Source organism: Zonotrichia leucophrys, chromosome 1, assembly GCF_028769735.1.
Source record: "Zonotrichia leucophrys gambelii isolate GWCS_2022_RI chromosome 1, RI_Zleu_2.0, whole genome shotgun sequence".
In the NCBI taxonomy this organism is placed as follows: Eukaryota; Metazoa; Chordata; class Aves; order Passeriformes; family Passerellidae; genus Zonotrichia; species Zonotrichia leucophrys.
In genome coordinates, this window is record NC_088169.1 from 66,017,821 (window position 1) to 66,045,582 (window position 27,762).

The window sequence follows — 27,762 nt, forward strand, 5'->3', positions numbered from 1 at the left end:
GACATTTCATTAATGTACACCAGGTTTGAATATGGCTGAGGTAATGATTTCTGACAAGATCCAGACATATATAGAAAAATGCATGCTGACTCTCATCTCTTTCCAATCTAAAGAGCATTTTTTACTAGTAGTAATCCCAGTGATTTTACAAACAGTTTGAGGAGTTACCTGTTTTTCATCCCCAAAGGAACTTGGTTCCTGTGGTTATAAGTATTACCAAGATGATGTAAGTTCCTAAAATAGGTGCATTTGATTCGAGTTCAAATCTGAAAATATTTAGTGAAAAAATACAATTTTGTAATAAGAGAAAAAAGGTTCTACATAGCTTTACAAAGTATTCAGCTAATGATTTAATCCACAGTGTGTATGTAATACACTCATATGTGTGTGAGTGTATTGGGTTTGTATGACAAGATTTTGATAGCTGGGCTGTTTAAGTGAGATGCTGCCAGAAGATTCCCCCCTTTCTCCCATGTTCAATACCAGATACTCCAAGATGAACATGCTTCTGGACAAAGTTGAGCTCATCACTGGTGATGGTAGTGCCTCTGGGATAGCAGATCTAAGGAGAGGAAAGAAGTTAGTGCACAGGAAGAATTTCAGACATGGTACAAGAGACTGTGTGAGCAACACAACTCTGCACCCAGGTCAGCGGAGAAGGAAGGGGAGGAGGTGTTCCAGGCACCAGAGCAGAGACTCCTCTGCAGCTGGTGAGGAAGACCATGGTATGGCAGTCTGTCCATGGAGGCCCATGGTGGAGCAGAGATCCACCTGCACCCCTGGGTAACTCCACACGGGAACATGTGGATGCATGAAGGACGCTGTGACCCACTGGGAATCCTGCACTGGACCGACCTCCACCGTGGTCCTGTGGAGAGGGGGGGAGTCCAAGCTGGAGCAGGTTTGCTGGCAGGACTTATGACTCCATGGAGAACCCATGGCGCAGTCTGCTTCTGAGGAACTGCACCCCATGGAAGGGATCCAAGCTGCAGCAGCTCATGAAGAACTGAAGCCCATGGGAAGGAGTCATGTCAAAAGTTGTGGAGAACTGTCTCACGTGGGATGAGCCCCACAGTGGAGTACGGCAAGAGTGCGAGAAGTCCTCCCCCTGAGGAGAAAGGAGTGGCAGAGACAATGTGAGGAACTGGCCACAGCCCCCTGCCCATCTCCCTGCACCATGTGGGGGTAGAGACAGAGAATTCAGGAGTGAAAATGAGCCTAGGAAAAAAAAAGGGGTGAAAGAAAGCTGGTTTTAATATTTGATATTATTTCTGATTTTTCTACTTTGGTTCGATGGGTAATAAATTCATTGCTCCAATTTGAGTCTATTTTGCCCATGATGGTAATTGGTAAATGGTCTCTCCCTGCAAGCCTTTCCTTTCATCTTCTCTCTTTCCCCTCTCCAGCTGAGGAGTGGAGTGATAGGGCAGGTTTGCTGGGCACCAGGCATCCAGCCAGCATCAAACCACCAGAGTAACAGGAGGAAAATGCTTATTTTCTTTCCTTTTTTTTTTTTTTTTAGTGCAGCTCTGGCCCTCTTTGATACATATCTTGCTTCTATTCTATGCCTTTTATATCAACTCTTGTCTGCTGCTCCTCTGTCACCCTTATAAAAGAAAACAATGGGGAAGTAGGGACCAGTGATCAAAGAAAAGTATGACAAAAAAACCTTGATATATACTTCTTTGAAAAGCTATCTGAAAAATACTAAATATTTACTTGTTTTGGGGTGTTTTGGTGAAATTCAGTTTTAAGGATCATATTCCAAAAAATCATATAAAATCTCATAATGGTAACAGAAAGTATCACACAGGATAGGAGTGTATCCTGACAAGGGTTAGTGACACACTGGGGAATGCTAGTGCTTAGTTCACATTGTGTAAACATTTTGTAATGCATCTGTAAGTTTTGTCAGTATTAAAGCATGTAAACCTGATTTTTAGAGAATTAGCAGGGAACATAATGAGAACAGTTTGTTCATGGCTGTGGAATTCAGTTTCATTGTTTGCAGACCTCAGTTGTGTTCCTTGGTTTCTACCTCATGTTCTGTGAATTCTCCACAAATGTTGCTGAATAAATAAGAAGTATCTGTAAACTTGCTTTTCAGTTTCAAGTCAGGTTTTGAAGTCCATGTGTTTAGCTATCTGTTGTCTCCTTGTGTACCCAACCAATGCAGAAGTGAAGCTTTATTGGGAAAAGTAAATGTTTGTTTCTGTGCACTAACTATACTTTTGGCATTGAAGGAAAGGCAGGCTGACCCAGCCCTGTCTTACTGGTACAATCCACATGAGTGAGATTGCACAGGCCGTGGATTTATTTTAATGTTTTTAATCTCTATCTACTAAAGATACATAGAATGAAAAATCTTCACAGAGATAGCAAGAAACTAACTCTCTTCCTTTCTTCTCTCTGTAGTTTGTTGCTCAGCCCAACTGCCAGCAGCTGCTCGCATCCCGCTGGTACGACGAGTTCCCTGGATGGCGGAGGCGACACTGGGCAGTGAAGATGTTGACATGTGTTGTGATAGGACTCCTTTTCCCAGTCTTCTCTGTGTGCTACCTGATAGCTCCCAAAAGCCCATTGGGGCTGTTCATCAGAAAGCCATTTATCAAATTTATCTGCCATACAGCATCGTACTTGACTTTTCTGTTCCTGCTGCTGCTTGCCTCTCAGCACATCGACAGGTCAGACCTCAGCATGCAGGGACCCCCTCCAACCATCGTCGAGTGGATGATTTTACCGTGGGTCCTGGGTAAATGTATTACTAAAGAAAATACAGTGAAAAGCATTTTGAGCACTGTGGTTTTGCCAGGTGTTCCTGAGGCAGGATGCAGCAGAGTTCTGTCATGAATTATTAACCTACCAAAGTAGGCAGATGGTGCAGCTCCTCCAGTGCTTAGCAAGAGTAGTTGACAGTGTGGACAAGCAGTAGAGTTTGAAAATCCAGAGTGATAGATTACAGTGAGAAGAAACAAAAGATATTAAGGATTCCTTCCTGTGATTATGCAGTGCCCTGAAATATATATATTCTTTTTCTCTCCAGACCAGAAATTGTCCTGGTTCTTGTGTCTATTTTTTAATGTGCTAATCTGCTTTTAAAAAGAATGCCTTTACTACAAGAAATATTTTTCATTTAGGGAAATGAGGCATAATTTAATTTCTTTAGTGTTATTACTCACCTTAGTCACCTACAGTATGCTTCTTTCTAAATGACAGATGCACCTATTGCAAATAGTGCTGATCAGCATTTTCAAGTGAGTATTTTCATTAAAATATGCACACAGAATATTTTTTTAGTGCAAGAATTTGTCACTCAATTCAAACCAAATATCCTATGCCAGAAAGAATAGGAAAATCCTGTAGCATTTTTATAATAGAAAAAAAAAAACTTACCTCTCTATCCTTACAGTTTACAATGAAAAAATTTGGGGTGGGATTATTGAAAGCCTGCTTTGTGTGGGCCATGTCATCCTTAAAAGTGTTCCTTCCTGTGATCCTAGTATTATCCTAGGTGCGCCCTAACTTTGCCTGTCTACCCTGCTAGATGGTAATTTCTCTCAGTGTGCTGTGGTCTCTCCTCTTTTTCTTAGTTTTAGAATCAACACAAGTTGGACCACGTCAGGGCAAATATATTTGTCTAAAATAAAATTATAGAAGGAAAGACTCAGCAATCTTGACTGCAAGAATTTAGGTTTGGTATATTCATTAAAATTGTCATCACATACCTGCACAAAGGTATGCAGGTACCTGCACAAAAATTTCTGAAACTTTGGTGGGATTTTGATACCATTGCTTCTCCCAGAGCTTCTCATTAAGGTACTGTGTATCTTGCATTTTTTCCAAACATGTGGGTTTCTTTAGAGCAACATCACTGTCAAGGCTTTTGGCCCCATTGATCATATATCATTTACTACACAGTGTTGAATTTGTAATACACTAGTTGGTTGTGCCTGTTATTCTGGAGAACAACAATTCAGTGGCTTTTCCTCTGCATGTACCTTGGAAGAGCTCTGTGGGAAGCACAAGGCAGGTGTACATCTGCTTTTCATTTATAAAAACTAGCATGCAGGACTGAAAAGCCTGTCTATGCTCATTTGTCAGGCACCTGTCAGAAGGACCTGCCTTCCACAGGTGAACTGCTTTTTGGGATTTTCCCCATGATAGCCCAGCAGTGCTCACCACCAGCCTTCTCTGTGAGGTGTGTTTTCCTTGGCTGGGTAAATATTTTTAATATATTTTAAAAAAGCCAAAATCTGATATTATTGCAAAGAAATTATTCAATCTGGGAGGTTGTCTAGACTGATACTTCTTACAGACACGTCAGACTAAGTTCTGTAAGCAAGATTCACGTTTAAATATTAAAAGAAAATTTCCACCAGTTAATTTTCCCAGTATTTTACCATCAAGAAATGAGAAACTGATATAAAACCTATTGTCTTTATACGTTGCCTCCTTAGAAATAAATGCTGCAATGCTGAGGAGGAGCAGGAGACTCAGGAGTGCTGTGCCATGCCCAGAGGAGATATTCGTACCTTTTCTTTCTGGCCTTCCAAAGTAGCAAGTGGTCAGGATCTACTCACAGTATCCTGAGGATAAAGGATAATAAGAAAAAATGCACAGCTGACGCAGAGACCTTGACATGCCAAAGTGGATTTTGTCATTAACCTGTCTTTTAATAGAGCTGAAAGAAAGAGGCACAATTTGAGAAGGGCAAGAGCTACTTTCTGTAGTAAAGGCGATTCAAAAATTTTAGTGACCAGCTCCTCTCCAAAAAACACTCAGTGGGAAGAGGAAGAACCTCTAATGCCCTCAACCTCTGACATGGTTGTTTACTTAGGAAGACATTTATATAACTCAGCATCTCAAAGCACTTGTTTGAAGAAGCCATTAACCCTGAGAATTATGGTGTTTACGATAACTATCACTTCTGAAAGCAACATTAATATTTTCAGCATAGACTCATATGGCTGGGTTATGCTGGTGCTGAACAAACTCTTCATCCACAAGCAGTACAGATCAAGTCAAGGGAGCCACTTCCATAAACAAGAGTTCATGAGCATGGATGAAGATCAATATCTTGACACCATTGGTTAAATAGGTTGTAGTCAGTCTAGACTGTGCTGTTCAGAAAAGCCATGCCTTCCAAAATCTCGTGCATCCAAATTGATGCATTTTGCACACTGATCTCTAGTGTTTCCAAACTAGCAGTTTCCTGTTCCACTTTCACATTTTCTGTGTTCAACTTTCAGGTTTTAATTGCTGTAGTGCCTTAGCCCCGTCAAATAATGAGGCCTCAGATTCACCCATCATAATTTAAGGCAATTCATTTGGCACCTGATTTCCCCGTACCACTGAAGGAGACACACATCTCCATAGGACATTCCAGCTCACAGCATGTGATGAACGTCTGTTTCAGCTTTTTTGTTTGTATATTTAGGTCTTTTTCATGTTGTGTTTTTCTGTTTGGTTGCTTTTTGTTGAGGGGGTTGTTTTTTGTTCATTTTGTTTTGATGGATTTTTGTTTGGTTGGTTTTTTCAGTGGTGGTGGTTGTTTTTCTAAAGGAATTAATCTCAGCCAAACCCTGTTATTTTCCTATTCACATACATAAAAACTGTAGTCTAGTCATCTTTTTAATAAACTTAGTTTTTTTCTTAAGTTCCTGTCAATAAGCTAAGATTTGTTTCCAGGCTGCAATTTAGTTTGTCGTCTAATCTCTTCAAACCATAAAATTATGCAGTAACCTTAAAAAGAGTAAATGAAGCACTCTTCAGGGGAGACTATAGCTGAGGTACATACAGATACTTTAGCATTTTCTGGATGTAAACAAAAAAAAAAATTATTTTTTAACTAAAAACTAGTGTGGCTCTATGGTTATAGCTCTTCTCTGGAACCTGCAACATGAGCTGCAGAAAGTACTTTCTTGAGAAAGGATATCCTGCAGCAGCAACTACATATCAAAACTATTAATATTTTAAACAGTATAACTTTTTTTGTTTTTCTTAGTTCAAATAGCTCTGGTTGTAGTTTGCATTTTAATTCAATCTCTCTTAATATTCAGAGAGGAGGAAGAGGTCACTGTTGCAGGTTTGTTGTCAACATGAAATCCAGGACGCAAATATTTTATGCAACTTAAGAAGTTTCAAGACTGTCCATAGTAACCTGAGCTCTCTGGTGAGCAAATAGTAATTAGCATTTGCCAGCTACTATGTAATAGAAGGCTAAATGTGCATAATTAGCACATAATTAAAAGTGTCACTAGAGTAGGAAGCTCAGAGGGAAAACTTGTATTGGGCTACATTTCCATGGAGACTATCGACTTTACATTTTAAAAGTCTCTTGAGGAAACTTCTGCATTAATTTTGTCTTTTTCATGATTAGATGATTACACAAGTGGTGCTCCAGTATGTGGTGATTATCTGTGGAACAGTAAGTCAGTGTTACAAGGCTGTCATAACCTTAAGAAGTAGTTGTGGAAAAAATTCTCAGTAAGAAGAGTCAGAATCTCCTGTCTTTGCACTTGAACAAATAAGAAACAGGCTTTGGCTCATAAAGAAAATTAATTGTCATTTTATTACTGGCTGTTGGTTCGCACTACAGAAACATAGGCCTGTTTAATATACTTGAGAGTCCATCACCATTGGAAAAATGAGCAGGAAAATGAAGAGCATCATCTTGGGAAAAAAAACAAGGAGGAACAGCTTTTTCTATCATCATATTCCCACAAAATTGCTGTGTCCTCTGAGCATGATAGCAGTGATTCAGAGGGGAAATCCAGCAAGACCCTACTTCACCCTCAGTGTGCCTTGACTGCTGCTCATGTAAGGATGATGTTGATCCCTGCACATTTGTCATAGGTGTTATTCTGCCCTAAACCATGGCCTCAAACCTAGCAGTGACTGTACTAAGTGTCCTCACAGTGGGCATTTGCTTCACTAGCAAATGCTACGAAATTCAGGGGAGAAAGGCATGAACTAGAAAAATTTAGAGTTCAGTAGTTGTGGTTAAAACGCTCCCTGCCAGTTTTTCAGGGTGACTGTAGCAAAGGAAATTTTTTAGGCAACTTCTTTGGATGAGTTTTTTGCTCTTTTATGGTCATATTTAAATGCTCATTTTAATTGCATTGTTCAAAAGCCTGCCTGGAGCAGGAATATAGCCCTACTGTATCTCTTGAACAACATGTTCCCCATGCTTTCTGTCAGAATGGTTTATACTATTGGAGTACATGAATCTATAGAGAATGTGGATGTTTGGGAACTGTGCAAAATTGCAAACATTTGTGGTTAGCAAACTGCTGGTGGGATGTATGGGAATGTACAGTCTTGTCAGTCCTTGACACAGTGTACATTCAAACTGATGTTATAGCAAGACACTTCAAAATAACTGATCATAGAGGGGGCAAGTACAGTGTGCATCATCTTCTAAATTAGGTCAAGAAAGTGTTGCGTAAAAAATTAAACATTTAGTATGAACTGACATATTTGAGAGAGCAGATATAGAGAGTAATATGGCTGGCAAGATGAAACAGCACATAACCAGTAGTGACATATATAGCACAGAGCAGAAAAACAACCCCAGACAAAGCAGGAACACAACTTCTTTTTAAAGAAGGATAATGCACATAATGACCACAAAAGGCTATTAAGTCCAAACTACTGCTAAACACAGGCTAACTGCAAAGACAGGTCACATTGTTCAGGTTCCTGTACAGTCAGAGCTTTAATTTCCCCAGGGTAAGTATTTCACAGTCTCTCTATCACAGTGCCTGTGTCTAACAACTGGTGGACTTTTTTCCTGATACTATTAGCAATATCCCATGCCCCAACATGCAACCATCACTCATCCTTACAATGTACATCTCTAGAACAAGTCTGGCTCCAGCTCTTTGGAGCCAGCAATTTATCAGCGGATGAAAACAGCATTACAGAATCACAGAATATTCTGAGTTGGACGGGACCCACAAGGACCATCTCCTAAGTGAATGGCCTATACAGGGATCAAGCTTACAACCTTGGCAGTATTAGTACCATGCTCTAACGTTTTCCTTGGGAAGTACTTTTAATGGTGCCTCTGGCCATGTCATTCTCACTTTTTTACCTGATCTGACCCAGGACCCACTGCACAGTTCTTCACCTCACAAACAGGTATTTACCCATGGGAAAGCCAGAGGTGTGTGTTTGATTTTGCCCATGTTCTCTTGAAATAGTTGTACTCTGTTAATTAATATGCCCCAGAGAGTGGAAGCCCCTGAATTATGCCAGGGTGCCTCTTGTTACCTTCATATACCTTCAGCAGAGATCAGTTCATCAGCCCAGGTGTAAAACAGAAGAGTTTATCAATCCTCACCAATACTCACTGAATTCCCTGGAAGGATTTTCCTTTGCTTCACTGAGCTTTATATCATTAGCTGCTTGTCTCACTTCTTGTATCTGTGAAAAACTCTGCATCACATCACATAGCAGAGCAAAGTTGGTTTTGTCAGTTAAATGGTTTCACAGCCCAGCAAAAATATGTTCTCCGAGAAACATGCTAAAAGGCAGTTGTTGATCTTGGCATGCAAAGATTGACCCCGAGGAACCTCTTGCTTCCCATCACTTAATGGTAAGGAACAGAAATAGCACAGAGCAACCAACCTTTTGTGGGAAAGGTAAGGCCAAAGTTAGTAAGGGATCCACAAAACTTTTTGAGCCCAAACATAGTTCAGGATGTTGCCTTTCATATCTCTCTGACAAATTTTGATGTTATTGTTCACAGTGAGAGTTTAACCAAAATTATGATTATAAACCACAAAAGGCAGTGTTTCAGAGATGGCATAAATCTTTGTGAATTTCCACAGTTGCTGGAAATTTTTTTTTGCCGTTGCTCAAGTTTCAGTACAACATAGGAATTTAGACAGGCTGTGTCGAAGTTTTTTTCTTAGAACCTAAAACAGCTTTGAATGGATTTCAGAGGGAAGTTATTTCTTTGTTGTTTGTTTCTTCTGCATGAGACTGGGATGTGTTCCTTAAGAGTAAAATTACAGCTCTAGGTAGCTATAAAGGATCAAACAGGATAGAGGCAAAATGTTTTCTAAGCAGAAGTTGTCTGCCAACACTAAAACATACTTTGTTTAACCCAAGGCTTCATCCAAAGGAACAGAATTTTTGTAACAGTATTGAGCTGCTGCCCTGCTCAAAGTTGCAAGGTTTGCCATCAGTTTTAATTTATGAAAAGAAAAGCAAGTCCACTCTTTTGAAAAGATATTTCAGAATCTAATATCCAAAGATTTCAAGACTGGAAATACAGCTTCAAAATCAAAATATATATATAAAAGTCGAAAATAAAAGCAAATCTTATCAGTGTAAATTTATTGTTCTATCTGCACATTTATCATATGCAGTATGTGATACCTGTTACTAAATTCGTAAGGATTTTTTAAAAGTGCTATAAGAACTTTAATGAAAGATGTTATTTTTCTAAGAACATTTTTATTTCAGTGCTTTTTGTTTTTCTAAGATGTATTTTCATTTTGTTGCTTTGAATAGAACTTATGATATGTGGGGTTTACTTCGGAAGAAACAACTTTTCTCATTAATGTTCAGAAAATTTTGCTGCAAAAAAATGTTTAACTCACAAATTCATTTTATTTCTCCAAATTCATTTTATCTGATCAATTTTAGTTCCTTTCTTGCTTCAGGCAAACTGGACTTCATTCAAATGGTTGCAGTTGATCAGCTTGCATGTATAACAATTCACCATAGTTTACAAAACCTCTCCATGGTGTCTGGCATTCCCAGGGCCCTATGTGGTCTGTGGGATTCCTGCCCTGAACTTATCTGTTTCATCCCATTAAAACCATGAGCATTTATAAAATTTTTCTCTGTCATCTCAGGCTGTTTCAAAATATCTATGCTGTTATTTCTCTTTTACTGCTCCAATATGTGGGTATAAACAATGCAGCAAGTATTTGAAAGTCTTACCCTCAACTTTTTAATTAAAATCCTTGATTAATGAGGTGGAAGAGATGCATGATGTTTATAATTTCCTTGCAAGTGGCAATAAATGATAACAGCATGGTATGGATAGGTGAGGATCTAAGAGGCAGGTGTTAAATCTGGCTGATGTGAAGAGATGGGAAAGACACAGTTGGAGCAAGGAGTCAGAATATAGCAAAGAATATTCAGCTAAAATAGTGAAATCTGCTCTGAGTGGAATTATTTCAGCTAAATGCAGGCATCTGGAAGTTAGACATCTGTTTTAATTAAGCCTGATCCTCCATGGCTTCCTTTTCAGCCAGTGGGAAGACTGACCCACCTGCAGATGACAGGATTATTGCCTTGGAGATTCCTGTTTCCTCCCAGGGAGCTGAAAGAGGGCCTTGGGCAAGCAACTTGTCCCCAGCCTGACTGCCTAAAAGGCTCTTGTTTTAGATCTGCTCCCTGTCTTTGACTGGTTTCTCTTAGCAGTTTTTCCCCAATACCTGTGTGCAGGCTGGCAGTGTCCCCTCTGTTTTGTCGAGGTGTCAGCTTCCTTGCTGCTGAAAGTGTAGCTCTGACATGAACTCTGTCAGTTTGCAGCAGTGTTGCTGCTTTGGAACATTAATAATCAGGCAGTGCCTGGACTCTCTATCTCTTTCCTACCTGTAGCAGTGCCTCTACTAGACAGTCTTGTCACTGCATATCTTCTCCTCTGTCATGTCAGGTCGTGTTTGGAAATGCCCTAAAGCCTCCTTTCATAATAAAATCAGGTACTATCCAGCTATCCATTAATCTTTCAAGTAGAAAAGTGTACAAGGTCACCGAAATAATTCTGCTCTGATCTCTGGATGTATTTTTCTAAAAAAAAATACACCCAAGAAAAAAAAACCCTATAGGTTTTCCAAGTCTTTTCCTGATTCTCCCAGTGAATATCAGAGAAGAAAATTGGCATGTTGTGTCAGAGCCTGTGGACATAGGGGTGGTCTGACTTCTTCCCCTCAGACACTTCTTACTTGTAAAAGGATACAATTCTGATCTACAAAAAATTTCAAGACCTCTGGCTGCTGTAAATTAAACCTAAACAGCCCAGCTGGGAATCCCTGAGTTTTGTTGTTCAGAACACTTTCATCATGTAAGCTCACCAGGCCTTAGAGACATCTTCAGCCTTGCGTAAAGGCTCTGGGATTTCAGTGTACACTTTTCTAGGACAGCCCTTGAGGCACACTTGGGAGGATTTAGAGAACTCTAGAGTGTCCAGTTCTTCCAGCACTCATTGCTCCAGATGAGCCCTGCTAAGAATCCCTAACCATGGAGACCCGGTAGCTGCAAACACTCTGATCACAGCTGTCATGGTGAGGTTGCCCTGCAATTGTGAATTTGAGCAATCAACCTTAGGACTTGGTACCAAGATTTGCTTTCAAAAATACATGTGTGGGCAGCTCTCCTGTGCATATGTGGGCTGTGTGTCTTTCACAAACATAGAATCCATCTGTCCATCAGCATAGCTTCAAGTTCTCTGGAGTCACGTAGCGTCTCAGTAACTGTATTTATATATTGAGTTTGTACTTAGATGCTTTGGCTGGCAAGAAGAGCAAGCTATCACATCTCTCTTACAGCCAGCAAAAATATGGGATTCACAGTTTTCCATTACTATTTGCTTAAAAAGAACATGCATCAGAATGAACATAAAAGTTGTCTTGAACCAAAAAATAATTAGAACCACCACCTTTGCAACATCAAAGTATACTCAGAACTTTCAGCTGCCAAATGACTTCCAAATTGCTGGTTGCTTGGATTAATTGTGCTTCTAATTCAAAATGATCAAATTTACAACAGCCATATATTCTCTTCCCTATTTTATAATAGGTCAGTATTTCTCTGTTAATGTCAACTTTAAAATTACATTTCATTTTCTGAAGCCCAGGAAGTGCTTGGAAAAACAGTCTGGCTTTTCACTCACAAAACAGATCAAGTGCAGCAGCATTAGTCAGCATTTCTTTTTCAATCTGTACATAATCCCATTATATTTTAGGCAGTGCCATCAAAGCATACAATGCTGAGCAACAGGCTTACAGAGAACTGCCCTGCTGCAGTCTGTGTCAGTTCATATCTTTGCCTGGTGGTGAACCATAGAATATCTTGGCAGAAGACTTCAATTAACCTAAAGCCTCTTGTTAAAGCATTCATCTTATTTTGCATCCCAACCTATTACTGCTGTCTTTTCAAAGAGTATTTTAAAGCCAATCTTTAACTCTGATAAGTCACAAAAAAGTTTATTTCATTCTATGAATGTGTGTATTGATTTCTGCAAAGCCTTTTTATTTCGGAATCTTCTGTCAATGCAGCTGTTTGCTTTATGAGCCATGGCAGTCTTGCCAATGTCAAGATCCTGCAACTTTTAAGTAAAAATTCCTTAAATGAAAAAGAGCAAGGCACTGTTCTGTGACACTGAGACTTAGGGGCCATATCTGTGTTACACAGACTTTGGCTTGGAGCCTGGAGCCAGGTCTTCTCCTGCTGTATGATTTTTATGTGCTATAAAGCAGGTGGAGCAGCAGTGATTCAGAGCAATGTCTGTAATGTGGAGGGGATATAGCAGCACACAAAGTAGCTGCTTTTATGACCTGATGATGGTTTGGTCTTAGCAAGTTATGCCCAAAAGGCAGTGGAAGAGCAAGCAGGGACATTTTCAAGTTCATGGACTGTGTGGTGAAGGTTGGAGAGGACTGTGGAGAGAAGGGGGAGGCAGATCTGCATGTCACGAGTGACCAGGTCTTTAAGAGTAAGTGATTAAGTCATTTCACTGGCTGAAATGGGCAGGCACGTAGGAACCTGCCCTGGGAGCCTTGTGCAAGTGTGTTGCCTTTGTGATGCCCTTGGGCAGCTACAGCAGTGTAGCAGGACAGAGCAGTGTGCTGTTAGAGGATATTGACCCCTGCCGTGCCATCATGTTCAGCTGTTCTCTCGCTGTTTGGCTGCACAATTGATTGCATAGTTAAAATAAGTGTTCACTTTGTAACAGTGCTATATTTTCTGGGTTGGTTTTATCTGATACTACAGATAGAGTTGCAGTCAGCCTGTCTAGTCTGTGGTAGGCAGTAAAATAGGCCTATTCCACTTTCCTGTCTGCATGTTCCCAGCGACATCCTTCCTCAGAGTGTGTTTTCCCAGGTCTGCAGAATGCTGAAACGGTGATGGTGGCATGGCTGAAAATTAATCCTGTAAAAATAAAAATTGCTGGTTCAGTCAGGTGATTCAGGTACTCCTGAGGCTTGTGATTATTTGTGATGGCACACAGAAAAAAGATGGGACCATGTGTCTGAGGTTTGAGGGTGAAGTTAGTGAGGAAGGAGACTTTTCCTTTTGAAAGCAAGCAGGAGACAGAAACACTAAGCCAATACACTGGAAAATTAATTTGTAATAATTCAAAAACTTACCTGGCACAAACAAAAGTAGGCCAGAGATTACTTCATACAGATCATGCTTGAGAAAAATCACAAGTGTTCCATCCAGTCAGCCAGAAGACCCACTGCAAGAAAATGTTACGGTTTAAGGAGAATTAAGCTCATAGTAAGGAAATGCAGAACTCTATAGGCCCCTGCACAAAATCTGTTTACCATTTTCTAAAACAGTCGGTGAAAAAAAGACATGTTAAATTTACTGTTACTCGACACCAATATGTGAGAGATTGGCATTATTTCTGCCCCTCTAATGAGCACAAAGTAAGGAATTCCTACAAGAAAATAATTAACTGTGAAAAATTAAAAGTTGCAATGGTATTGTTATCAAAAAATCTCTAGACAATAACATGAAATGTGCATCTAAATGTACTGTGTTGTCTTATTATACAGTAATGTGGAGTATCTTCTTCAGAGGGGTTTTAATATTTATAGCATTAAAAAGAGTCTCCACACAGTTGTCTCTGAAGCGGTTAAACCAAGTTCATGTTAGACAACTTGCAAGATTTTCCACTTGGATTGAATATTTGTGTTTCACTGTGTCTAGCACAACATGTGCTCTGCACACCTGAAAACAGTTTCAATTGCTTCATGTCCAAAAGGAAGGTGTCAACAAAAGACTTTCTTCTGGAGACACTACTCTCTTATATGGAAAAGGGAGACTTTAGCTCAGCATTGACAATAACAATAGAAATTCTCTTCCTTATTATGTGGGTTCCAAATAAAATAAATTGTGTTGGATTGACCTGCAGTCATAAATTTCCCAGAAATACATTGCATCAGTTGCCAAGGACTGAGTTTACACTGGTAGCTTATTTTAAGACTCTTTTTATACTTTTTAGGATACAATGAGAAAGTGATTGAAGAAAACCAAAGAAATTGTCACTGCAGAAGCAGATTTTTTTGTGGGGGTTTTGTGTGACAAATTAATTCTGGAAATAGCAAAAAGATGAAATTTTACCTATCTGGATGTGTAAATTAGAGCACTTATCCACCTGCCCTTTACACTAGATGTAAGGAAAATCAATCTATCATGAGTTAAGTGTCTAGAATAGTCACAGCCTTTTAAAACTTAATATTCATGCCTAATGAATTATGTTTTATTTTCAGGTTTTATCTGGGGTGAAATTAAACAGATGTGGGATGGTGGACTACAGGACTACATTCACGATTGGTGGAATCTCATGGATTTTGTAATGAACTCCTTGTACTTGGCAACAATCTCCTTGAAAATCGTTGCATTTTCAAAGGTAAACTGTAAAAAAAAATCAGCGACATTTCAAAGATAAATTAAATCAGGCTTCAATCTTTTATCTGTGTTTGGAGGTCCTGAGGCTTAGCAATTCCAGAGTTGTATGATGTGCTCTGTGAATCTTCTGCAGCAATGACAGGAAACTAGACAAGTATAAGAGCAAACAAAATACTGGGTTTTATGCTTTTTTCTCCTTGGCCTGTGCAATCTTTTTTTATTTTGTCCTGTACTGTCATACTGTTAAATTCTTGAGAAATGAAAATTATCTGTTATCTTTTATAATGCTTGCATTTTATGTTAATCTTTGACTTTTTTAGTGGGAAATTATTACCCCTAAGACAATTTTACACAACTACTGCCAAAATATGTAGTCAAAATTGGTGGGGGGAACTAAAGAGCAAGATTTTCATTTCGTTTGAAAATTTATTATAAGTCATTTGAGGCTGTGTGTTCATTTTTACGTTCTTTTCATGGACTTGTTATGAAAAGTCTTATATTTCCACTCTTTTAAGTATCTTCCAGCAAAACAGCCCTTCTTTCCAAAGTCATAGAACATGTTGTGAACATTTTGTCTGTATTCCACATGAATAAATAATATCACAGAGATTCCTCATAAAATGAGATATTTTGAGCCAAAAATTATCTATAGCGCAAGGAAACAATATATGAAAGGAAATATAAGGATTTCTTAGCATTTGTCATAGAGTTCTTACCACATCCAAGTAGAGATAATCCCATTTTTACTGGCCGCTGGGATCAGCATTGTACTTCAGCTTTTTCAAGTTCCCCGCCGCCAGCAATAATTTATAGTTGCAATAGTACTACTCTGTCTGCATGGAAGGAGAGCCCCTCCTCTGCCAAGATGCTTCTGACTGGGACAAGGAGAGAGCCATCAAGTAGCCAGTGATGACTTCCTCTCCTCAAACAGCAGCTGTTCTTGCTGCAGCCCTGCCACAGGCATAGAGGAGCTCAGGAACTCTAATTTATATCATCTTGTAGTTCCGTGTGCCAGCCAGTCAGGAGCAGGGATGAACAAAGACCCGACCCTGGTCATATGTTGGCACATCAGCCTTCTTTGACGAAAGGTTTCTGACATGCTGGATCTGTGGCTGCAAACCTTTGGAAGTCTTCTCACTCGGAGAAATTTGGAGCCTGAAAGAGGAAGGTGTTCCAAAGAGTGGTGAACTGTCATTTAAAAGCTGATGAAATGCCTTTTTACACACAAAGATGCTTTATAATAAAATGACTAGAAAATAAATAGTCATTTCACTGTCCCTTGAAATAAAGCTCAGAGTTCATTTAAAATAGATCTTTCCAAAGCATTGGAGATGGCCAATTATTTACTTCAGAGTAATATTGATTAGAAGACATTATAATCCTTTCATTTCCAAAATAGCTTCTGCTTACAGTAATCAGATTCCAAGGTGACAGTATCTGGGGTAATGTGCATCCATTACTCCCCAAATTAGTGTGTACGTTTTAATCATAGTGAATACAATGCTTACAAAAGCTGTGCTAGGCAACTGGAACACATGATAACCCATGATAATAAACAGAGGAATATAAGTGTTATTTAATACCCTGCCACATTCCTTCAAATGCCTACAACAGAATTCTTTGCCACTATGCCAGATGAGATTGAGAGGATGCCAAATGTAACCAGTATATTTTAATGTAAAGCCTTCATTTTCTTTTCCTAAGCATTGTGAGTCAGGTTTTTCTAAGTTACAGCTCTTCTGTCTTTATTGAAGCAAATATATAAGGTCAGTTATTCTATCTTCTATGGATCAGTTCCAGCCACCCAAGAAAACATTTTAACCAACTCCCTTGAATGAAATTATGAGCGTCTCCTGTGTGATAAATATTTCCAGAGTAAAATACAGTGTTTATTGCCCATTTAAGGCTCTTACTGATGCAGTAGTTAAGTAGATGGATATTATCTAGAGTAGCTGATGGGGTAATGTAAAATTCGCCAAAGCTTATAATTTCAGGATGAGAGACTGCTAAGATAACTCAAAGTAACTGGTTTCGTTGCCAGTATTCAAATATAATAAGGACATCTTATAATTTTCAATGGCCTGTGGTTTATTGTCCCTGTATCAACATGTTAGGTCTTCCTAAATTATCCAGTGTATCCATTGAAAATGCTCTCTCCTCCATAAAAATATCATAATCTATAGTACATTGTTCTATTTTTTTAAAGTACAAGATGACAGATTTTAAGCAACACATTTGTTTTTATGAAGGGTTTTTAGGTATTTTTAAGAAAAAATGGTTCCTTTTATGTTTTCTGCATATAATATATTTTGTTTTGATATGTAAGGGTGAGTGCAGTGCTAACATGTGTGCAGAATCTTCTTGCTTTCTCTTAAATATTTGTTAAACTTGAGCATTGGATCTAGTGCTGCTTGTTTCCAATTCTGCTAAAAATCACATACAATCTCATATTGCTGATAACATGCCTCAGCCTCTGATGTGAAGATCTAGTAGAGAAACAAATTCCTATTCAGGGCAAGAACTCTGAAAAGTAGCTAAAGTACATTATTTATCTAAACATTAACTGGCTTAATGATCACTGTGTCAGGTCTACTTTTTTCAGGAGTAAATTAGATTGTATATCTCTCCTGCCACTAGTTCTGCAGAAACTAACACATTGTTAAATGTTTGCATTGTAAAATTGTTTTGATTGGTATTTTATCAGATTCACAGACTAAATGTCCATTTACACAGGCAGATTAACACCTCTCCACCCCTGAGAAATTATGGACCTTATTCCTCAGTGTAATTACAATTCTAAAGCTCTCTGCTAGGCCACCCTGCCCCCTTCCTACTGCTGCTTGAAATTCCACATAATGAATGCAAAGATTGCCACATACATTTTAAAATAGGAAGAGTTCACATTTACATATGACTTTTCAGGAGTATTTAAAGTACTTTTCCTGAAATGAATATTATGTAATTTGTCTCTTTGTGTCCAGAAACAAGAGGGTCATCTTAGACTGAGGTCCAACAGCCCATTAAACATTCAGGTAGCCTGATAAACATGTCTCTTTGATCTCTTGTGGTGCTTCCAAGAGATCAAGAGTTCATGCCTTTTGCTTTAATGGGAAAACAGTGATCATCCAGCAGTTTTTTCTCACAAATGGTTCAGATATTGAATTTGCATTTTAGTTCCTTTGACTAAGGATCAGGGATTATTACCTTGTATTCCCTGGCTGACTCTGCAAAAGCATCATATATTTACCTTGAAACTCTACTGTTTATGTGTTGCTCAATTTGTTTTCTGCTCTTCTTAATTTTCCATTGATGTGCCATGTAAATTTTCTTAAACCACAGAGCCAATAATGGGTGTTATTTATTCAAATTAAGTGATGGTTGGCTTTGCTGTATGTCAAAAGGTTGTCTTTGCATTTCCAGGGGGGTTAGAAATTCATCAGGGTCACCAAATAGAGGACTGCAGAGTATCAACACCATGATTTACAGCAAACTCAGTGTTGCAATATTTTCTCTTACCATTTTCCACTCCTTAGAACAATATTAATTTATTTATCCTGTGTAGAACAGAAGACCTTCAACAAACATGAGTGAGAAAAAAATACTTCAATTCTATGTGGTTTGACTCTAAGATCCATTTTTTTTCTTTTTCACTATTCCTGGTTTTAGTATATCTAGTCTTTTTGCCACTCTTCTGTATTTTCCTTTTCACATGAAAGCTGCTTTGTTCTGCAGGGTTTTTTTTCAATATTTCTAGATTCCTTTTCAGCATCCTCTGCTCTGGTTAGTGTATTCAATAGGGGTTTGTTGTTAGAGACCTCTTATACTCATTATTTTCTTTATATTGTTTGCTGTCTTCTTGCAGTTAGTATATTTCACAGACAATTTCCAAACTTATCTCTCAGGCCTTCACCTTTCTCACTTTTTTCTGCCAAGTATTTACAGTCTTTTAAATTATGTTTCTTCAACACTGAAATAACAGCCATCACTCTCCGCTTACGACAGTGACACCTCTTGAATTCTATCCAAACATGCAGGAAGCACTTGGGCCCAGAAAAGGAAGAGTCAGTTACATTGAAACATCACAGCTGTGCCTTTGATTTCCCTTTTACAAATTAAAGGTCATTTGATCTTTTCTGAATGTTCGAACAAATCAGTTTTGTGTCTTTACCCAGGACATCATAGGCAAGGTCCCTTTTTCCTCGCCTTTCTGCTGAACATCATTTCTTTTAGAAAATGTGACATTGGACACATCTTGCCAGATTACAGCCATAAGACAGTCTATCCCCTTCCCCAACAATCAATGAGGAGAAAATGAGAAACTTATGTGGGGTATTTGCTTTCCCACTACTCTAGAAATGCTCATTTCTCTTTGCTGACTGTAAGAGTAGATGCCAGAGTGCAGATATGGCTATCCACACCTGACTTGTTAAACTTGATTCTTCTTGTCTTGGTATATCATGTGCTATACTTGCTCAGTGTCCTGTAGTTCCATGTGTTTCTCTGAAGGGTATTTTCTTCAATTTCTCCCAACTCCCTCACATCTCTAATTTCCCTCTAATTACCTGCCCAAGTAGTGGCAGGTAGAATCCGCCACTACTTGCCCTCACCTAAAATATGTCTGCAGTTTGATGCTTTTGATTCTCTACCAAAAACTCCATCTCTTCCCAGTTTCTTGAATGTTCTTCACATTTCTCCATGACTGTATTTTACTTTATTGCCCCAAGACAGCTTGTGTACTTTTCCCTAATTTGAGTATCTACTGCACTGTCCAGCACCAACCTTTGCTTGTACAGACAATTATTCCTAGTTTTTTAAAAGGTTCAGGTTTTCAGCTGTGAGGGTTTTAACATGCCATGAGAATTTGCAGTAATGTGCTGTAAAATATTATTCAAAGAAAGCCATTATAGGAATCATGCTGAGGAATTTTCATCTCTCTTCTCAAACACACTGAAAATAATTTATTCTGCTTGTTATTCTTGTTTTATCTCTTAGGTGTTGTCCCCAGTAACCAAATTCTGTTTTCTACTGCCTGTTTTTTATCACTGAACTTGAATCAATCAGAACTGGATTAAAGAGCCCTAGTGCATGGGGTAGATGAGCATAATCATTAGGGAGGGGATAGTCTAATGAAGAGAATACTGATCTATGATTCTAGCATAGAAATTCAGGTCTAGATTTAATTCATTGCACTGTAGAGAAAAAAATGTCACAGGTAAACAAAATGTAAGGCTGAGTAATTCTTAGTTCTTTAATGGGCTGTTTTTCAGTTTTTCAGTTCTCATCCCCAAATCCAAAAACGAAGCTGCTATGGCTGCTTGTATATGAGTAAATGGCATTGTGCCAGGGATTGCTGTCAGGCACTGGGACAGTTTCACATGCAACACCAGTTGGTTAGAGAAACCCTGGTGTGGGGCCTGTGCCAACTGTTAGTGTCCAAAGCAATGCCCAGTTCCCCTTCACAGTTTGGATTGTAGAATCACAGAATCATAGGATGAAATGGGTTGGAAAGGACCTTTAAAGGTCATGTAGTCCAGTGCCTCTGCAATAAGCACGAGCATCTCCAACTGGATCAGGCAACTCAGAGCTTCATCCAGCCTGACCTTGAGTGTTTCCAGGAATGGGTTATCTACCACTTCTCTGGGCAACCTGTTCCAGTGTTTCACCACCCTCACCATAAAAAATTTCTTCCATATATCTAGTCCAAATCTGCCCTTTTTCAGTTTAAAACCATTAGCTCATTGCTATTACTACAGGCCCTTTTAAAAAGTCTATCTCCATCTTTGCTATGACGCCCTTTTAGGTACTGGAAGGCCACAAGATCTCCCCAAAGTCACCTTTTCTCCACACTGAACACCCACAACTCTCTCAGCCTTTCCTCAGAAGAGAGGTGCTCCAGCTCTGTGACCATTTTCACTGTATGCCTCTGGACCAGCTCCAACAGTCCATGCCTTTCCTGTACAGAGGATGCTGCAGCTGGATACAGCACTCTGGGTGCCATCTCACCAGAGTGGAGTAGAGGGACAGAAACCTCTCCCTTGGCCTTCTGGCCCCACTTCTTGTATAGCCCAGGACATGGTTGGATTTCTGGCCTGTGAGCACTCATCTACCAGCACCTCAACTCCATCTCCTCCAAATCCTTTCACTCCCCAGACCGTCTTGATACTGGGAGCTGCCCTGACCCAGGTGCAGTGCCTTTCACTTGGTCATGTTAAACCCCTTGGTGTTCCCATGGGGCCCCTTCTTGAGCTTGTCCCGGTCTGTCTGAATGACATCCTGTCCTCTAGGCATGTCAACCACACCACTCAGCTTGGTCTCTCTGTAGACATGCTGAATGTGCACTCAATCTTTTGGTCTGTGTCATTAATGAAGATGTTCAACAGTCTCGGTACAGATCCCTGAGGGATGCTACTTGTCACTGACATCCATTTGGACATCAAGATGTTGATCATCTCTCTATGTATGCACTCATCCAGCCAGTTCTTTATCCACTGAACAGCCCACCTAACAAATTCATCTCTCTCCAGTTTAGAAAGAAGGTTGTTGCTAGGGACCATGTAAAAAGCCTTACACAAGTCCAGACAAATGACATCTGCAACCCTTCCCTTGTCCACTGATGTAGTCACTCCATCATGGAGCACCACTTGGTTGGTCAGGAAGGACTTCCCCTTGGTGAAACTGTGCTGGTGCTTTAAATTGTGTCCCTGTCCTCCATGTGCCTTAGCACAGCTTCTAGGAGGATCTGCTCCATGCCCTTTCCAAGCACAGAGGGGAGGCTGAAAGGTTGGCTGTTCCCAAAGTTTTAATTTCTCCCCTTTTTAAAAATGGGTGCAATGTTTTCCTCTTTCCAGTCTGGGAACTTCACCTGACTGACAAAACTTTTCAAATATGATGGAGAGTGACTTGGAAACTACAACAGCCAGTTTCTGTAGGATTCTGGGATGCATCTGATCAGGTCCTACAGACTTAACATATGTTACTCGGGCGTTTCTGAACCACTCTGACAGTGATCACTTTCTTTGTAGGGTGAGTGTGGTGAAATGCTGTGATGCCTGTTTATGTTGTGTCATCTGGCCCCAGTGACACATGAAGTCCCTTTCCTTACTGCTCAGGGCATGCCCAGCAGCTCTGAAGGTGCATGTGCATGGTCTAGAATAGGTAAATACAGATAACACCATAGTCCCCCTTTGAAATCTGCTTTATATTATATTATCCCCTTTTTAGAGGGCTTCCTAGCATAGATTCTCTCATCTGATATGTTCTTTAAAACAGATTAATTAGTTCAAATAAATAATAATGAGTCTGCTATAGTAGTTAATCTTCAGTTCAAATTTCTTTCATCTTCAAGAATATTTTTTTTTGGTAGAGCATGAACAGAAGTCACACTTTCAAGGGTCAGACTCTTTGATAATAAGACACATAAGCAGTTTGCCATGGTTCATTAATAAACATCTTTTTCATCATTGGTCCAGTATTAGTGATTAATTGATATACTTACTTGGTGATTGAATGTTTTCTTCCTACTTGCCAGAGCTTTTGTGGGTTTCTATCCATCACTGTCAGCCCTGCACTTTCCTTCAAAGAAATAATTTACCTGCTTGTACAGCTGGAAATTTCTACAATTCTAAAAAGCAAGGTGCTCAAAACTGTTCCTTTTGCAGTGTCAGAATTTTTAAACTGTGAAAATTTTCGCTACTGTGAAAATTTATTGTGATATCTGCAAATTAATTGAGCAGCTTATAAAGAAACTGACATGCTTGTTTATGCATCAAAATAGAGAAGTAATTTCTTGCCTTCTGCTTGTTTTCAGTACAGTGGGTTAGTTCCACGGGAGAGCTGGGACATGTGGCACCCAACCCTGGTGGCTGAGGCCCTGTTTGCAATTGCAAACATCTTCAGCTCCCTGCGCTTGATCTCATTATTCACTGCAAATTCTCACCTGGGACCTCTGCAGATATCTCTAGGAAGAATGTTGCTGGACATTTTGAAGTTTCTCTTCATATACTGCCTTGTGCTGCTCGCTTTTGCAAATGGATTGAACCAGCTGTACTTCTATTATGAGACAAATGAACCTGGCAACTGCAAAGGAATACGATGTGAAAAGCAGAATAATGCATTTTCAACGTAAGTAGCTATTTACTTCTATCCTCCTCCTCCCCCAAATATTTTAATGACTTAGATACTGTCTACAGAAAAGAACTTCTGTTTTCTGTTGGTATTGAAGTGGTGTCCTGACAAACACATCTAATATTACCCTAATAATAAAAAAAAACTTAACATTTCATCACTCTAATAATGTTCACCTCATACCCCAGTGAAGTCTGTGCAATTCAAGATATCTCAAAAGATATGAGGTAAAATAGAGATAAGAGGAAGATAAATGAGATCAAAAGTTGCATAAAGTCACCAGTTCAGATCTTGCTCATCCAGGCATCTGTCACTATGCATTTCTTCCATGTCTACTTGTGGGCATTAAATAAGTCTGGTGTTCTAAAACCTGAAGATTCCTTCCAAATGTGATAGGCTGTAAAAAAAAAACATGCAGTCCCAGATTCTACTGACTCTACTCCAAACAATCAAATTTCTAATTTCTATTATAAACTGTTTTTTTTTCTTTCACTTGAAAATCTTACTTCAAATTTTTCACTTGAAAATTTTACTTCATTATAGTTTTTAGTTCATCTACAGAACCAAAACATTGCCAAATGAACACTAATTCTCTTGTCTTTCACCTTTCAACCTACATCAAACTACTGCTATAAATATCTATTTAACTATTAACTTCTGTGTATCTAGGCTTTTTTAAAAATATATTTATTATCAATGGCTTCCTTCTTAGAGAAAATAACTTTATAAAAATAGCAGCCTTTATATCATCTTAATCAAGTAATTTTCCTCAGGCACAGCCTATTTATGTTTTATATTAATAACACTTATGCAGGTCTAACCTTTATGTGATCTGAACAGAAAAGCACACAGAAATTTTTCAGAGCTCAGCATTGAGGGAAGCAATATTCATCTGGGAAATAGCGAGGAGTACTGGGACTAGTGTCAGAAGGTGGATGTCATGTCAAAATTTGATGCTTTACGTGCTCCATACTTTCAAGGAGCAATCTAACCAGGACCATTCTTATGACACTACAGCGTAGCTGAACACAGAACAAAAACGGAAAATTTTTGATGTATCTAGCTGCAGAGGATTATTTTTTTTAAAGTTCATCATTGTGACTAGCTTCCTAGATGTTGTACAAACTTCTCCAAGGGAATATCATTTGCTTTAAGTATAAAAACACAAATTTCTTTTGAGAGCAGCATGATTTTTTTTTGTGTTTCCCTTCTTTATAAAACAAAACCTATGCTAATGATAATAATGCCTTTCTAATTATTCAACTCTTTTCACCTCAGTTGCTCTCAACAAATCAGAATTGCATAATGTGAGGATACCATACTTCTTTCAACAGCCTGGAGAGACACAATAATTACTTTTACAATCATACTTGAATTATTTTGGATCCTTATTCTACCCCTTATAGTTAAAGCAAAGGGTCAAAAGAAGGTGTCCAACATGACATCTCTGAAACTATATTTATCTCTCTGTAGTTTGAACAAAATCAGCCTTTTGCTTGCAAGCTTATTTATAGACTCTGTATTGTATGTCTAGAAGCCCAGATTTGAAAGACTAGGCCATTCTTTCACTAGTTAGCTGTTCCCTCTATGTTGGCTATATTGTGATAAATGTCATTCATCTCAGTCAAGTCAAGAACTTTTGTGTGCTTTGGGAGAAATTGAACAACCTGAGAACTAAATGTGTAGTTATTATACAGCTATTCCTTCTGGGTTTTGTTTTTCAGGTTATTTGAAACGCTGCAGTCATTATTCTGGTCTATATTTGGACTCATCAATCTCTATGTGACCAATGTGAAAGCAAGGCATGAATTCACTGAATTTGTTGGGGCCACCATGTTTGGTACCTATAATGTAATATCTCTGGTTGTTCTACTCAACATGCTAATAGCCATGATGAATAACTCTTACCAACTCATTGCTGTAAGTTGTTTCTTATTTTAGATAATTTCTAATATATACCCTCTCTCGGTTCCTACATTCAATTTTTCTGGCAGTAAAACACTTCACAGGCAGGACATTGGGACAAATATTGCAATTGGATCTGATTCTTTTGCATTGTTCTGGAATGACAGGAAACCAGACCCAAGCTGGACTGGTTAAAGTGAAATTTCCCCTCAACAACAAATGGGGAAGAGGTGAAGAAACCAGCTCTTGGGTTGAGAGGGCTGTCCTGATGTTTCTGGCAAGTGATGTCAGCTATAGCCCTGCCCAAGCTGCACTGTGCAGGACTTCTTCTTAGAAAAAGACTGCCCAGGATTGTTCTGTTGCTGCTTCATTTTTAATACATTATATTTATTAGCATTTGAAAGACTGCTATTTTATTTTTTTATCTGACACGGACATACAGTTAACAGAATGTTCCAAGGACACTAGCTATTCAAACTAAAGGTCATGTCTTCTCATTCAACTTCCTTTGAGAATGCAGGGCTTTCTCAGTCCTGCTTCCTCCTTCAATGAAAACTGTCTTTGTCATTACCAGAGCGATTGGCATAGTTTTATTTCTAAAGTGTCTATTAAGGAGACTAAGAAAAAAAACCACTGATTCATCATATCATAATTCAAATATGGTCATGCAGAAAGCAAACAAAAGAAAGCTTCACAGTCTTAAGATTATAAATATGCCTTTTTTCCAATCTGGAAATTACAAGTGTTTCCACAAAAGAAAAACTGACCACCTGTGTTTGTATAACTTTAGTTGTCAGAGTTTAGTGAACCAGATCACAACATAGGACCACTCACTAAAACTTAGTGCTTACTTTTCTTGCTACAAGTTGTAAATTATTGCTTTTGTTACGGTATGACCAGGACTAGACCTGTAGCTGAGGTTCTTGGCTATCCAAATCTAACATTAGTGATCTAAACTTCTTGTTCAGCTGCTAGAATTTAGATATCTTTCCATGGCCTTCAGCTTTCATTTTCCTAAAAATTTCAGGATTTTACAATGTTATATAGGTTCCAAAATAAATGAAATTTCAAATAAAGTTTAAAACCCACCCCCCAACCTATTCCAAACATTGAATTCTGAAGTAGTAAGAAAAAGAAGATACTTGACTCAATAGTTTTAGTAGCCTCATGATTTGTTGGATAACCTATTTGGGAATTTTGGGGACTGGTAATTTCTAAGAAAATGCATGAGCCTTGCTGAATTGTTGCAGCAGCTGCAGAGCAGCATAATTAGACTGATCTATGCAGAATAATGGTGAACTGCTTTTACAACAAACTGCTTCTTCCAGAAATGTAGTATTTCTCTGCTTGTAATTACCTTTTCTGTTTTTTGAGAGACTTTCAATAATTTAACAGCTTGTAACAGGGAAAGAAGTGCTTATAAGTAGATACATACTTTACATATCGAACATCTTACTGAGGTAAAGCAGCTTAGCTTTGCTTTGTGTTAAAGAGGTACTGTCAAAAGATGGCAGTATTTTAAAAAGACAATTCATTAGGATTTCATTTGTTCTAGCTTTAATTTTTTCAGATTTTTTATGGGTTTAGTTCACCTCCTTAATTACAGCAATATCTATGTCGATGATGTGTTTCTTGTGTTCAGGATCATGCAGACATTGAGTGGAAGTTTGCTCGAACAAAACTCTGGATGAGTTATTTTGAAGAAGGAGGAACTCTGCCCACTCCTTTTAATGTCATACCAAGCCCAAAGTCTTTGTGGTATCTGATCAAATGGTTATGGAGACACCTTTGCAAGAAAAAAATTAGAAGAAAGCCTGAAAGTTTTGGAACAATAGGGGTAAGTTGTGTGGCTTACTCTGCCTATAGTCCTCCTCTTTGCTATATAGATGACTTTTTCTCAGCTTTACAGAGTGTCTGACCTGTCAAGTAATGTGCATATGAGTTGGACAATTATTCTAGCAGAGAATGTTTACTTTTTACATTCATGTCAATGTATTTGAAGAGAAAGCATCATCATATCCCTGTACAATAAATTGTGAGCCATGACTGTGCTTAATTTACAGATAGTTCAAGAAAGATTAAGAGCAATAAAAAATACAAGAGATCAAATGTCTATACTTGTCTGTCAGTGTCAGAATTGTTGGTTGCTAATCCCTAGCTCAAGTTTCACAGGTCAGGGATAATTGAATACCATGAACCAGAGACTTATGTATGAAGTATTCATCATGGGATATTCTCTGTGTCTCTGTCTCTCTACATGGAATGAAATGAGTTTGCCATAAAAGTATTTTTACCAAAAGCTGTTCCCATTAAAAAAAATTTTCAAAGGGGACAGCATTTACTTGGACTTGTTTTCTTGAATTTAAAGGTAGAGCTATTTCAGAATCCCATTCTGAAATCATACCATATTCTGATACTGCTGATTAGCAGTGACATTTCTAGGGAAAAAAAAAAAAAGAGGGGAAAGACACACAAGGCGACCAAGAATAGTTCTGCACCTGGGTTCAGCAGATGCCTGTGTAATATCTCAGCTACTTACTTTCTCTGGTAGATGCAGTTGGTAAAGCAGATTTGAACTTTTCCCCCTTAACTTCATCTACTTGAGATACCTCTGTCAGTGACACACTTTTTCCATAATGTCACTGCAAATATTCAGGCAACATCCTAACTCACCAACAGCTAATTTTCTCTAGTTAGGTTTCTTCATTTCCCATGAGCGAGTCAGTACCTCAGTAACTAGGCTGAATTTAGCCAGCTCCAGCATGAAGAATACTGTTTGGGATAAGATGTGGGTAATGGCATTTTCTTTATACCATAGTGATTTGATGCATATCAATGTTTCAAGTCTGTCAGAACTCAGATAGCCAAGCATTAAGTGGGAATATGGGAGACAAATGTGGGTAAGGGGGAAAAGAAAGGGGTGTGGTCCTTGTGCTATTGATTCTTATGAAAAAAATTCCATCCATTTCAAAGAAGTATGATACAATTATTTGATGGACCGTTTCTATATCAACCATTTCTTTGTAATTCTTCCCTATTTCTTGATAAGTGAATAATAAGTTTTTCCTACCT

At 38.6% G+C, this 27,762-nt stretch overlaps 1 protein-coding gene across 3 annotated transcripts in view; it reads left to right on the forward strand.

The window, feature by feature from the left end:
• The window catches only part of TRPC4 (transient receptor potential cation channel subfamily C member 4), a 131,726-nt gene that overhangs the window by 92,260 nt on the left and 11,704 nt on the right, over nucleotides 1-27,762 (forward strand). For 2 of the 3 annotated variants that reach the window (XM_064715684.1, XM_064715676.1), the window contains 5 exons: nucleotides 2,416-2,752; nucleotides 14,523-14,662; nucleotides 22,469-22,782; nucleotides 24,510-24,705; nucleotides 26,333-26,527. In XM_064715684.1, coding sequence (XP_064571754.1) covers nucleotides 2,416-2,752; nucleotides 14,523-14,662; nucleotides 22,469-22,782; nucleotides 24,510-24,705; nucleotides 26,333-26,527 — 1,182 coding nt within the window. Of the gene's footprint in view, nucleotides 1-2,415; nucleotides 2,753-14,522; nucleotides 14,663-22,468; nucleotides 22,783-24,509; nucleotides 24,706-26,332; nucleotides 26,528-27,762 lie in introns of those variants that run through there. The other variant, XM_064715685.1, reaches the window with a different exon arrangement.